Below are 13521 nucleotides of genomic sequence, written 5' to 3'. Positions count from 1 at the left end.
AGTACAGTAAATTAGGAAGGAAAATTGGAGAAAAAGGTACTTACATGTACAATGTACTTCCTTGAAAAGTTTATGGTAGTTCCAACTGTCATCAACAGTTACTGTCAGACTCAATTTTTGGCAGTTCTAAGACGAGTTGCACTGTCTTGTTTCCACTGCACCACCTCAACTGTGCAGTGCCCTTCAAGTCCTCTATTTATACAAAGAAACTTGAACAATGTTTCCTTTTAAGAACCATGAATGAGCTTGTAGCTGGCTCATTGATCTTTCTGTAGGGTGTGTTAGGTATATCCTATTTGCATCTTGTTTGGCACAATGGAGTCGTTAGAAAATACCAGTGCCTATTTATTTACCAAATGGGTTTAGTGTAATAAAAGTTGCTAAGCTGATACTTGATACAAGGTCTTTTTCTAACAAAGCCAAAGCCAACAGAATTGAGTGTTCATTTGAAGAATGAATTCTTACCAACCCTGATAAACTTACAGGTCAAGCCAGGTTTTCACAAAAAATAATTTCACAATAAACATACTACATGATTTTGTACAGTTTTATAGTTTTATGTCATTAAAACCCAACAGATCTACAATGTAAACTACTAACAAATTCTTCTCACCATAATTACAGTAGCTGTTGTTGCATAGATACATGTACATGTCTGAACAACCTGTCGCCAAATCACCACAAACAAATGTTGAAAATAACTCCTAAGTCTATAGTACATAGTCACTTCAAACACTAGGTTGTCCTTTCTCCACAGATGGTATCACTCACTCACTATCCAGGCCTTGATTATACTGCTGCGATTTCTAATATTGTGCAACTACATGTACATTTTATAGCCTATCTAGCATACACCTGTATGAAAACTGCAGTCTATTTTTTACAAACAATTCCTTTTATGATAATACAATTTTGTCATAAGGATAGCCCTATAGTATCCGGCACGTAACTATTCTAATGCATTGAAATAACAGACGTTGCATATGATTCTTTGGACACAATAACATGTATATGGGACCTATGGATGGGATACCAGTATTACACATACATGTACACATATGTATGCGACAACACAATCTTATAAGTTTACAGTTCTGGTTCTCCCCACTGTCAAGTTCAAGCTATAATTACATTCAGGTTATCTGCTAACTTTACACTGTTCAGTTCCACCTCAGAGGCTCATAGTGGTTTGCTGTATCAGCACCACGTGCTTGTTGTACAACTAGTCTGACTCATTCTGGTAGTAAACCTGCTGACCAGCTCCATTTCTAGGGGGAAGGGAGGGGGGTGGTACCTCATAACCTCCTTCAACACTGTAACGATCTTGCCTGTGGCCTGTACATACCTGTGAACTTCCTGATTGAATAGCTACGTCATCATATTCTGCTGAATCATCTGTTTGTGAAGTGCCATGCCTTGTCTGGTTTTGAGCACTGATTGTGACAGTAGCTGTCGCGGTGTTTGTGTTGCTGAACACGACACCAGGGCTTTGGTCTGCAAGAGGATTGCTGTTCCTCCTCTTGTACATGTACCTTGCAAATAGAACAATGCCCAAGAGGAAAATTCCCGCCACTACGCCAAGAAAACCACTGAGGAAGACTGGCAGAGAGAAGAATTCAGAAGAAGGAGCAGCATTGCTTTCTGTCATGCTCAACTCTGTACTTCGAGAAATACTGGAAATGGGTAGTGTGGAATATACAGGTGTTTGTGATGTTGACTTTACGGTTTGGCCAAAAGGGGAAGCTGTGGACAAGCCCGAAGTGTCAGGGATGTTTGTTATGCTAGATGTTGGGGAAGACATTGGTGCCTGTGGTGTTGATTTTACTGTGCTACTAAGAGGGGAGGAAGTACTTACTGCAGACAAGTCAGGTGAGGTGACAGCAATGTGTGCTGTGAGTTTTGTGGAAGATGTTGGTGTGGAAACCTCAGCAACAGTAGATGGGTCAGTTGAGAAGGAGACTGTTGACGTCTGTTCACAGATCAGATCTTCAGGATTTACCTCTCGTAGTAAGCTTTTCCTACTAAGGTTACCAGGTCCAGCACAGATGATTTGGTTTTCAAATGCATAAGAACCGTTCATCTTTTGCTTAAAGGGAAGCATCCTACAGTCACACTGCCAGCGGTTGTCGTAAATATCAACATATTGAATGGAAGCTAGTATGTCAAAAATGTCAGCTGAGAGACTGGTCAATCGGCTAAAGGAAAGATCCAAGGTTTGTAAGTTACCAAGTCCTGAAAATATATCAGCTGAGAGACTGGTCAATTGGTTAGAGTTAAGAGTCAAGGTTGTAAGGTTACCAAGTCCCTGAAATATGTCAGCTGGGAGGTTTGTTAACTGGTTATAGTAAAGATCCAAGGTCTGTAGATTACCAAGTCCCTCAAATATGTCAGCTGAGAGGATTGTTAACTGGTTGTCGTAAAGATTCAAGGTCTGTAGGTTACCAAGTCCCTCAAATATGTCAGCTGAGAGACTGGTCAATTGGTTAGAGGAAAGATACAAGCTCTGCAGATTACCAAGTCCCTCAAATATGTCAGCTGAGAGACTGGTCAGTTGATTCTGACTAAGGTTTATTTCGTTTAAGCTGGTCAAGTTGTGGAATGCTCTGACATGGATCATAGAGATCTGATTCTGTCCTAGATTTAATCTTTCCAAACTCCTATATGGAAAAAAGTCATATTGCTCTATTGTTGTAATGGCATTCCAATGCAAGTTGAGCGTTGTGATGGCTGTAGGCAGGTCCTGAGGAACACTGGTGAGGCCTCTCCTGCTGCAGTCACAGTCTGATGAACAGCTGCTGCTGCAGGCTTTGGTTGGTCCAGTTTCCTTCAGGATGATCAGCAGAAGAACCAGCAATGTCCTCACCTTGTTTGTCATGTTGCCTTGAAAGATCATATATGGCACAATAAGCTATTATCCATACACCTATACATTGTGATATTCATAGATTTTTTAAATCATTTTTTTGTTGATAGATTGAATTAAATATTTCTTGGCATTTCAATTAAAATACATTGTTTAAGCAGCAAAGAAATGACACCTCAGACTCCCTTGCAACCTCTTTGGTTATATTCAGTTGCAACATGAAATTGAAAATTGATTAAGAATCAAAGAATTACATATCCAGAATTGTCCGGAAACTGTCTTATTTTAATATTATTGCAACAGGTTGTTTACCTCTAGCAGGACTGTTTAAGCTCCAAACAGATTTTTTCTGGGCAAGACACTATACACGATGGTCAGATTTGGGCCCAAAAGTCCCAATCCGCTACTATGGAGATCGAATCCCCCAAACCCGCGAATCTTGTTCGATATGACGTCATTCGAATAGAGCGGGCGTTCGATCTGGGGTTACCCGCGGTCATTTACAGTAAAGTCGCTACAACCGGCTACTTCAAGCCCTTTTTTACTTGGGATACCACGGAACAGGAAAAATCCACCTTTCCACAAATATGAACCGTTTTCAAAACATTACATCTATGCCGTGATTTTATTGTGGATATGTAACATGTAACGAAGCTACTGCCGCCATCGTGGGTGACCTTGAAGGTCAGAATTCTTGTATACGCTGTTATAAAATCCAGGTCCCCATATCCAAGTGTCATAGCACGCATGCAAACATGGTATTTTAACCATTCCCAAAAATCGCTCAAATTACCTCATTGAGGGCTTGTTTGGAAGAGCAACGATTTCCGCAGATTTCTGTCTTAGGGATTTTTTAAATATGGCCGCGATTATGAATTATCGGTATTTAAAGTTAAAACACTGCGTTTTTAGCTCTTCTTTTGACTGTAAGTCGAGTTTTAGTTAAAAAATAAAAAATCCTAAGACAAAAAGTTTAAATTTACTGTAATATTTCTAAAAATCCAAAAATCTAACCTTATTTTTAATTTTCGGGGCCTCTTAAAATCAGTTGTTTGGTTCTCGTGAACCCTTTTTGAAATCCGAAATTGATCTCATTTGGAAGCAAATGTACACAAAGTGGAGCAAAGGCAGTGCAAGAATAACATTTAAGGTAAACAAAATCACTTATTACATTTTATTTTGACGAGTATTTACTCTCCAATTACTTTATTTGTTTATTTTCAAATTTTACCCGTTGCCCCCGGGCCGGCCTGGGACTCCCGCGCGGCCACGTTCGAACGCGTTCTGTAACCCGATACCTCCCTATAGCTAGTAATGCGACTTTTAGCCTAGCAACCGACCGCTGTGATAGTTAGCCAGCCTATACATAGGCCAACTGGTAATGTTTGCTTCTCAAGATAAACTGAAAGTCATACCTGGTATGTAGTGATCCTTGACACTGAAACAGTTCTTTTTTGTGCTTCAAATCCACTTCAAGTCGGTACTTCTGCAATCAAAGAAAGGTGCAATGTTGACGTTTTATGACTCTCTATTCCGCCAGGAGGCTGCGGTGACATCATCGGTTTTCTTCATCTAATTTACTATATAGTGTATGTATGTCCTTTGGATAAGATATGACAAACATCGTGATTACAGAACGACTGACATGCTGACTACAGCCTACCTAATTTTCTCTCAAGTGATTATTCGTCCTCTGGCTTCTCTTTACTCTTTTCATTTCGTTGAGATGTTATTACCTCCGGGGAAGGAGATATCCTTCCGCGAGGAGGTTTTACTATGGTTCGAAACATTTCTGTCAGCAGCTATTTCTCGCGATCGGCTGGACGGATTTGTCTGTGGTTCGGTATACGTATTGCTATTGGGCTGCAGATGATGCAGAACGTTTTTGTTTAATTGCATATGTGTTTATGGGTGTCGAAATAAAAGGTTTTTAAGTGCTCCGGACACCCCCGCCATGCTGAAAATGGTAATTACCATGTTGTTAAGGAATGGGGCGGTTTCAAAATGAGTCAAACAGAGGGGTGCCTGGTTCCGATAAAAATTTTGGGTGACGGCGCAGCAATGACGGCGCGGGATGACGGCGGGGGTGACGGTGCAGGATGTCAGACTTGAGACACGTTAATCAACAGTCCATACCGAACCAACTGTCAGTAGCCATCAAACACATACAAACATATTACGCACATAACTTTCATACTACACACAAACAAATAACCTAAACCAATAGAACACAAAAAAACCTGGAGGTTTGAAATCTACGATTTCCCTTGTTTTATGTACTAATGTTAACAGAGTAGTGAATTCAGAGCTATATTGTAGTTAATTAGATTAAGAACACCAACGACGTCACCGCAGCCTCCTGGTGGAATAGAGAGTCATAAAACGTCAACATGGATTTGGGTCAAATATCACACCTGTGTGTGCGGGACTGGTAGAAACCAATGAATCACCTTTTGCAAATAGGATTTTGGGTGGAAAGGCACATCAAGCTGAGGCAAACTTATCGGTCCTGAACCTTCACGTTTCAAGTTGCATTGTACATTGTAAGATACCAAGATACTAGACTAAGTGTAAGTATTAAACAAGGCACCATATGGGTTTTAGTCTCAGACAAGTTCTTAAGGATTTAGTCTCAGACAAGTTCTTAATTCAAGAGAACAGAATGTTATACCTTTACGCTTTAGCTAAACCCAGTACAGTAAATTAGGAAGGAAAATTGGAGAAAAAGGTACTTACATGTACAATGTACTTCCTTGAAAAGTTTATGGTAGTTCCAACTGTCATCAACAGTTACTGTCAGACTCAATTTTTGGCAGTTCTAAGACGAGTTGCACTGTCTTGTTTCCACTGCACCACCTCAACTGTGCAGTGCCCTTCAAGTCCTCTATTTATACAAAGAAACTTGAACAATGTTTCCTTTTAAGAACCATGAATGAGCTTGTAGCTGGCTCATTGATCTTTCTGTAGGGTGTGTTAGGTATATCCTATTTGCATCTTGTTTGGCACATTGGAGTCGTTAGAAAATACCAGTGCCTATTTATTTACCAAACGGGTTTAGTGTAATAAAAGTTGCTATGCTGATACTTGATACAAGGTCTTTTTCTAACAAAGCCAAAGCCAACAGAATTGAGTGTTTTGTAACTCAGTGGTTACAATAACATGAAGTACTACATGTAGTACCTGCTAATACACAAGGCATAACTACTTTGAAGGGAAGTTCTAAAAAAAACTATCAAGTCATTTTATATCGTCAAAAGATATAAACTATGAAACTAACAAATTACTAAATACAGTTGTTGGAAAGATAGATGCTCTTCATAAAGGGGAGGAAGTACTGACTGTAGACAGCATCACCTCTTTATAAATCTGTCAGCAGAAGTGAGTTCAAGTCACACATCTGCTAATTTTGTACCTCACATAATGCAACAATCTTTTTAAAGAGTCGACCAATGTTTATATTGCCCTTGCTGTGTTATTCCAGGCAGCAGCCCTGGACCAGCAGGCCAAACGACACCTGGAGGAGGAGTTCCGCTTCAACTTGGAGGAGAAGGATGAACTCATCGGAGTTCTACAGACACAGGTTGTATACTTACTTTCTCTCTCTCTCTCTCTCTCTCTCTCTCTTTCTCTCTCTCTCTCTCTCTATCTATCTATCTATCTATCCAGTTTTAACGTCTTTTCCCCCTGAAACTGAGGATTGAGCTCAGTTGCATCAACTTCAAGTCTTCTTTTAAGCAAGATTTTTTTATGGCTGGATGCCCTCCCTAACGCCAACCCAAACCCTAGTAGGGCCCAGGATCTCTCTAATTGAGGGGGGAGTGTGTGTAAAGTGCCTTTTCCAAGGCCACAACGTCTGGGTGCATGTCCGAATATGTCTGGGTCCAACCCTGGGGATTGAACCTGGGTTCCCTTGCTTGACAGTTGGATGCTCTACCACTACACCACACCACACCACAACTCACAGATATGGAATATCATACAGGGCTCGAAATTAACATTGTCCCAGTGTCAAATGACACTAAATTTTCAGCTTGGGACAATTCAAATTACATTTCGGGACAGTTTCGGGGCAACTGAGACCATCCAAGTCGTTTAGAAAATGCAATCCATCCATGCAGCCCATAATATTCAAATTTATGTTCAAACATTTAAATTTGACCAATCAGGGATTCTAGGGGGGCCTCAAAGATGGTGCCATGCCCATGATACATGTACTATCATGTTGTACAAATTCAGTTGTCGTTGTTTTCTTATTGTTGTCATAAACTTATTTCCTGAAAAGCAGGCTGTGACAGTCCATCCTCAGTTCGGGACAATTGAAATCTATGTTTGGGACAATTCTGGGACAATAGTATGAACAGTTAATTTTGAGGCCTGTCATAAAATACATAAATCAAGTTTTATTGATTATCACACAGTATAATGTAGTTTGGTTGGAGTAACATCAATTTTGTTGTTATCTGTGTCAGGTGAGGCTGCTAAAGCAAGGAAACCTGGACAATGCTGCTGAAGGGAGTGCCAATGCCAAGGGAGATGGGGACACTGTTGGTGAGTCAACCATGATTCTCAAATTTGTGCCATTTTGAATTTATAGAAACTGTAGACTAGCATGGATCATGTGTATGGAATATTGTGAAGATATTTGACGGTACTTGTCTACAATTTCTTAACTTGTCTTGTACCTTTCTATGTTATGTGTTTTTTGACATTTTGATACAGTATAATTATCTGAAATACTTACAGTATAACTATCTGAAATACTTACAGTATAACTAATTATAGTATAACTACAGTATAACTTGTCTTTAGGTTTTGTACAAAATACTTGCAATTGCTCAATATCATAAATTCTTTCTCTAGAGTTAAGTGTAAAGAAAACATTCTCAATTCTGGAGTTGTTTTGGGTCATATTTTTAGGGCTGGAAGTAGAATTTATTGATCAAGACTAAAAGTAGATCAAATGTAAAATGTAACTTGTTTTAATTGAAATTATGTATGTTTCCACTACTGATTCTTGACACAAGTTCTTTGATTGTGTTTACCAAGATTCTTCAGAGCTGTCCAAGACGAACGTGATCCTTAAGGAGAAGGTGCGACGTCTTGAGGATCTGCTGAACAAATGTAAGGACATGATCAAGAACAACAAGGAGCGCACAGCTCAGCTGACCAGCGAGAAGGAGAAACTGGCCACGGAGCTGGAGAGCAAGACTCAACTGGCCCAGCAGCTACAGGTTTGTTTGTTTGCTTGTTTGTTTGTTTGTTTGTTTGTTTGTTTGTCACAACCTGGTCACAACCCACCGTACGTGCTTCTGCATGCTGTCTATGTGCAAAAACGTGGGAAAACGTAGGGCATCCGTTCGTGGTGAGTACCACCTCCGTACGGAATCCTACGGATTTTGGGGCACGCAGACACGCCATTAAGTGCATGTAAAACTTTTTCTGTATTTTTTTGCTTCACTAGGAGTGGAAGGACAAAGAGCAGGTGCGGCTGGACGGCCAGCTGCAGGATGCTCGGCACCTGATCGAGCAGCTGGAGTCCAGCACCAAATCCAGCCGCGCTCTGACGTCACAACATCAGGACTTACTGCAGGTCAGGCTAGCTTACATTTCTTGATTTGGTTCAGTCTCTTATCAGGAGAATATGTTAATGGTAAAAATAAAGGAAACCTTTTTTTTTAAATTACTATGAAGTCGATCATAAAACACACTTTTTTCATTTTCTTGTCGCAGAGTCTGGAAGGCAAAGATAAAGAAATCAAGCAGCTGAAGGCAGAACTACAAGCCCAGAAGATAGGTGAGCACTGTTATGCTGTTTCTATGATTATGACCCTTACTTCTTACCCTGTAGTCTGACCATTCACCTTAGATTAGTAGAAATAACTTGCTGCCTACATGCATATTAATAGTATGTGTAGTTGTATGGTTGGGAAATTTTGTTCCCAATACAGAAATGCTGAATAGTCAAAGATATAATTCACCTTAGGCCACACCAATTTAATTTGTTGGTTCTCAGATTTTTTCAGAAAAAATATGAAGCGACAGGGCGAAAAAAATAAAAATAAAAACAGGTCTAGACATCCTATTATAGCCCCAAATGCTACAATATGAGCCATGAAGTCAACACAAAAGGCTGGGTTAAAATTTAAAGTATAAATTTTGAACTTTTAATCAAACCACTGCATTGGAAGATGGAAAAAACTGTAACAACTAGGAAGAAAAGGAATTTCCTCAACTGTTGGGGGCAAAATATGAGCATTTTTGAGTTGATTCAAAACCAAATTTTTTTTTTTTTTTTGGCAAATCAGAAAAAAATGAAGAGGCGAATCCAAGAACCAACAAATTAAATTGGTGTGGCCTTAGGCAGTGTTGTACCATTAAACATAATCTAACTTCACACTGTGTGCACCAATTATAAATCACCATAACAAGATGTCAACCCTCAGAATTTCACTGAGTACCCTAAGACTGCCACATTGAAGAACAGTGCTATCAATCAAAAAGGCATTCACAAGACAAGAATATCTTGAACAAACATAGATTTCTGAAGTATATGCATACATGTACCTCTGGGATCGTTACAGATGGTGCATTCAATTTTTAGATCTCGTTGACTTCACTATAGTTTCAAATGTGGCAGTATTAGGAACCTGGCAGAAATAAGAGATTAGTCATTGCATAGAATAGAATAGCAAAAAACCTATCTATGCACCACTCTCAGCCATAACCACTAACTCTCACCACTTCTCTGTTGCATGTTCCATCGCTGGACTCCTGTCTGTGTGAGTACATGTAACATGGCTCATAGGATAGTGTAGTTGATACATTTGTAGGCTGTCTAACACTTCCTTAAAACCCTTGTCCTGGGGGGCCCATATATACATGTGGGTTGTACATACAGTACCATCGATGGTACTATCTATATAGTGCCCTGTATATGTACGATTTAGGGGTGTTTCTTGTGCAACGCATCACATCCCAGCAAAATGCAACGAATGCGGAAGTAACTGCCCCACCGCAGGGCCAAAAAAAGTCAAGGGTCTGTGACCGGATTAAGGCATGAAATTATTTGAAAACATTGTGTAAAAATTGCCAGCAGGACAAGGGTTAAAGTTTTGGTTAGGACTCTGAATCCTCAATATCTTTCACTAGTGCTGTGAATACAAAAATACAAATCATACATTTCAAATTGCCCTACCATCTGTTGTCAATTGTCATTATGATATCTTATTTTTCAACTTGGTTCAAGAAGATATTTTGCAAGCACAAAAAAAGAAAGCATGAGAAAAAAGGTCCTGAAGAAAATTGGTCTCAGACAAAATTTTGCAGATAACAGTATACAAAGACTTACAGTAACAGTAGTCATCATATACACAATGTAGAAGAAATCAAACTCGGCCTCCAGCTTTGTCTACTTTCATTTCCAACTCTGCCTGCTTTCCTGGTAGGCTGCTAAGATTATGCAGCAGCAAGAATTTGTAGCAAGGTCTTGCAAGTAGCAAGCTACATGTACGTATAGAAGTGCATGTGTTTTCTAGTAGCAGCTTACAATTACATGTACATGTACACCTTCTTATTGCTTTGCTGCAGCATTATGCATAGCTATAGCTAGGGCTGGACAACTAGTTGGTGGTTTTTAGAAGGGATAACCTTACTGATAAGATAATGCAGACTGTCAGATAGATAGAAGGTAGAATTTATGTTAGTCAACACTGGATTGTTAAATTTCTTGAAAGTATGAAAATGACTCCTTGGTTGTTCTCTCCTGTAGTATCTGCAGAGCTGGGGAAGTCTTCAGGAGGTGACAAGAGCAAAGACAAGGAGGTGTCAGAACTCAAGGCACGACTTAAGGAACTGGAACAGGTGAGGAATAACTATGAAATTCTTTAGCCAAAAAACTGGTCTTCCTCATAAAGTCATCTCTGTTGTGAGTTGCTTTTACAGTATAAAACTGCACAGAGCACAATATTATATTTTGTGTCAGACTTTTGAATTTGAATACTCATAGCTTTCAAAAGCTTATGTCTTAACCCTGCACATCAATAAGACAACATTGAAAAATTCATATAAAAAGATAATATATTATGATTTTATTGTAGATTTAGAGATGAACAATATGTTTGGGTTAAATCATAATTTGATAGTACAATATGAAGATCTAAAATGCTATTCCAGTACACAAAAGAAAGTGCTTATACTACAAATGCCAACTTGACACGGGTCAGAGATCTCACTAAAGCTTGTTGGTACATGTTGTAATGTCATTTACTGTAATAGATGAATTTTTATTCCAAAACAATAAAACTATTTTGTCCCTTCCACACAGAACAACAAGACCAACGGGAACGTGGAGCAGTCTTCAGGAGGTCTGGAGTCTGCCTCAGCTGTGGAGGAGCAGCTGTTACAGAAGGACCAGGAGTGGCAGGCCAGGCTGTCAGCACGGGAACACCAGCTGCAGCAGCAACTGGAGGCGAAGGTGGGGATAGAACGTCTTAAAGATGACCTTACCTTAGACCTTAGGCCCTCCTGTGCCTACAGGCACACTAGACAACAAGCTTTCATCTCAGCCTCTTCCCAGGTTATGTTTGCCCTTTTGAGGCCCTCTTGAAAAGTTCTTCACCAGGTGTTCTTTTGCCAACCTCTCTTCCTTCTGCCCCCTGGTGGCACCCATGCAGGTAATGGCAGTCTTTGAGTGGCCCTGGCTTGATAGGCTTAGGATTGAAGATGGGGGCAAATTATACTTAAGTAGGCCTTTCATCTTCCAAAATGAAATGATGGCTACTATACATGTAGTTACTACAGGACCTGGTCCAGGAATGTTAGATAAAACTATCAACACAAGGACAGAAACTAGAACAACAACTGGATGTGAAGGTGGGGGCAGAACGTCTTAAAGATGGGGGGTAGATTATGTCCTAAGGGATTCTTAAACAAGAACAGGAATTAGAACTTACAGCAACTGGAGGCTAAGGTGGGGGTCAGAACGTCTTAAAGATGGGGGTAGATTGAAATAAAAGCAAATCTGTTTCAGAAAGTTCTCTGAGGAAAAACTGTAGCAGTACTGCATCATCCATTGCACGATATGTCAAACACAAAGAGGGTGACTGAGTCTGATCTCATACAATGTACCTAGTGAATCGGTTGACCCTTTTGGTCAGGGTGATTATGGATTTAACATCACCACTTGTGAGGGATCATTATTCACCACTGATGAGGTTATGGTGTCATAAAATGTTTCAAGTAGCATCCAACAAAAAGTAGTGGATGCAACTTGAAACGTCTGACAGAATTTAAAAATCTATCAAGTTACTTGAGTTACAGTTTTCTTCTGTATCTTCTTTTCTTCATTACCTTGTTTGGTTCATATCAAACCTTCATTGACGTATCCAAACCCTTTTGTTTCAGGGTCAGTTGTTGGAACAGCAGAGGGCAGAGTGGGAGGGTAGGCTGGCAGAACTGGCCACCAAGAAGGACAAGCAGCTTCAAGACGTGCTTGGTTCCAAGGAGGCAGAGATTGAAGAAGTAAGGAAAAGTCTCAAGGAAATTTATGTTTAAAGTTAAAACTTTTGGTCCAACACAAAAAATTCTCTCACCTAGAGCTTTCGACCAGTCACTGTGGTCTTTCTCAGTAGACTGACCCAGTGAAGCTTGTCACGTGGCTTCTTTGAAGTGTGACGTCAACACTGGGTCAAAGGTGTCTGGTAGACAATGTCGGCCCCGTTGCGGTGCAATGAAGGGTGATGGGCCCTGGTCGAAAGCTCTAGGTGAGATAATTTTTTGTGTTGGACCAAAAGTTTTAACTTTAAATATTTAACTACCAACACAGATGAACTTTCATGATAGTCAAGGAAATTTACTTGGACTTTTTCTCATCTTATTTTCTTTTCACAGAAATGGCTTGAAGTGAATAGATGTAAAAGTCAGTTTACCTACTAGATTAGCCACAAGTTCTTAATGTATTGCCTCCTTCTTCATTAGAAACCATTTCTCATTTTTATTTAGCCCTTTCATAGAATTTTTTCTTCTTCATGTCCTTTTCCAGGACTTTTGTACATTCTGAAGGATACCACAAATTCCAAGTCTAAAGAGTTTCATGAAAAAAATACAACAAGTTGTAAAGTTTATATCAATCATTTCTTGGCTTAGTCTTCAAGAAATTTCTGCCTACACTTTCAGCCAATATTCTTTCAAATTGAATGAATTTGAAACAATCCTCTACCAACTAATACTTGCTTTGTCAGAATTTATATTTGCTTTTTAAAGAGATTAAAAACAAGGTGGTGCACCAAAATGAGAACAAAACCATCTTTAAAGCTGTCTGGAAATATTGGAACCTTCAGCTTGTACAAAGTCCTCTCTTCCCTTCTTCCCCAGATGTTGTAATTTTCCTTCTTTTGCCTTCCTGTAACCCTGTTGTGTGCCAGCTCCTGGAGGCTGTGGCCAGGAGAGAGGAGGAAGTAGAGGAGGTACTACTGCTGTCTTTACTCCTCTGCCTTCTTTCTGCTGCACATAAAAGAGTCTCACTCAATTATTCTTGAAAATGCTGAGGCAGTGGTGTACTGGAGAAACATGAGGAGAAAGATATACATGTGTACAACAATCTATAAGCACAGCAGTAGCAAGACTTGGTGTCAAGAGATTTCTAAACAGCATGTGCTGAA

At 39.7% G+C, this 13521-nt stretch overlaps 2 protein-coding genes across 2 annotated transcripts in view; one reads left to right on the top strand and one right to left on the bottom strand.

The window, feature by feature from the left end:
• The window catches only part of LOC109478017 (golgin subfamily A member 4-like), a 34248-nt gene extending 21833 nt beyond the window's left edge, over positions 1-12415 (top strand). Inside the window, exons 7-14 of the mRNA XM_019779466.1 lie at positions 6345-6443; positions 7333-7411; positions 7910-8094; positions 8325-8453; positions 8594-8657; positions 10632-10723; positions 11187-11336; positions 12266-12415. Of these exons, the coding sequence (XP_019635025.1) occupies positions 6345-6443; positions 7333-7411; positions 7910-8094; positions 8325-8453; positions 8594-8657; positions 10632-10723; positions 11187-11336; positions 12266-12415 (948 nt within the window). The remainder of the gene's footprint in view (positions 1-6344; positions 6444-7332; positions 7412-7909; positions 8095-8324; positions 8454-8593; positions 8658-10631; positions 10724-11186; positions 11337-12265) is intronic.
• On the bottom strand, positions 912-6327 carry LOC109478066 (reticulon-4 receptor-like 2). The gene is made up of 3 exons (XM_019779526.1): positions 5600-6327; positions 4279-4349; positions 912-2880 (listed from the first exon to the last, which is right to left on the bottom strand). Exon 3 carries the CDS (start codon positions 2873-2875, stop codon positions 1223-1225), a length of 1653 nt encoding a protein of 550 aa, XP_019635085.1. The 5' UTR covers positions 2876-2880; positions 4279-4349; positions 5600-6327; the 3' UTR covers positions 912-1222.
• Positions 12416-13521: the final 1106 nt, after the last annotated feature.

The sequence above is a fragment of the Branchiostoma belcheri genome, unplaced genomic scaffold (assembly GCF_001625305.1).
Source record: "Branchiostoma belcheri isolate BF01 breed outbred unplaced genomic scaffold, Haploidv18h27 scaffold42, whole genome shotgun sequence".
Classification (NCBI taxonomy): domain Eukaryota; kingdom Metazoa; phylum Chordata; class Leptocardii; order Amphioxiformes; family Branchiostomatidae; genus Branchiostoma; species Branchiostoma belcheri.
Note: the sequence above shows the minus strand (reverse complement) of the source record. Positions and strands in the feature narration are given on the sequence as shown.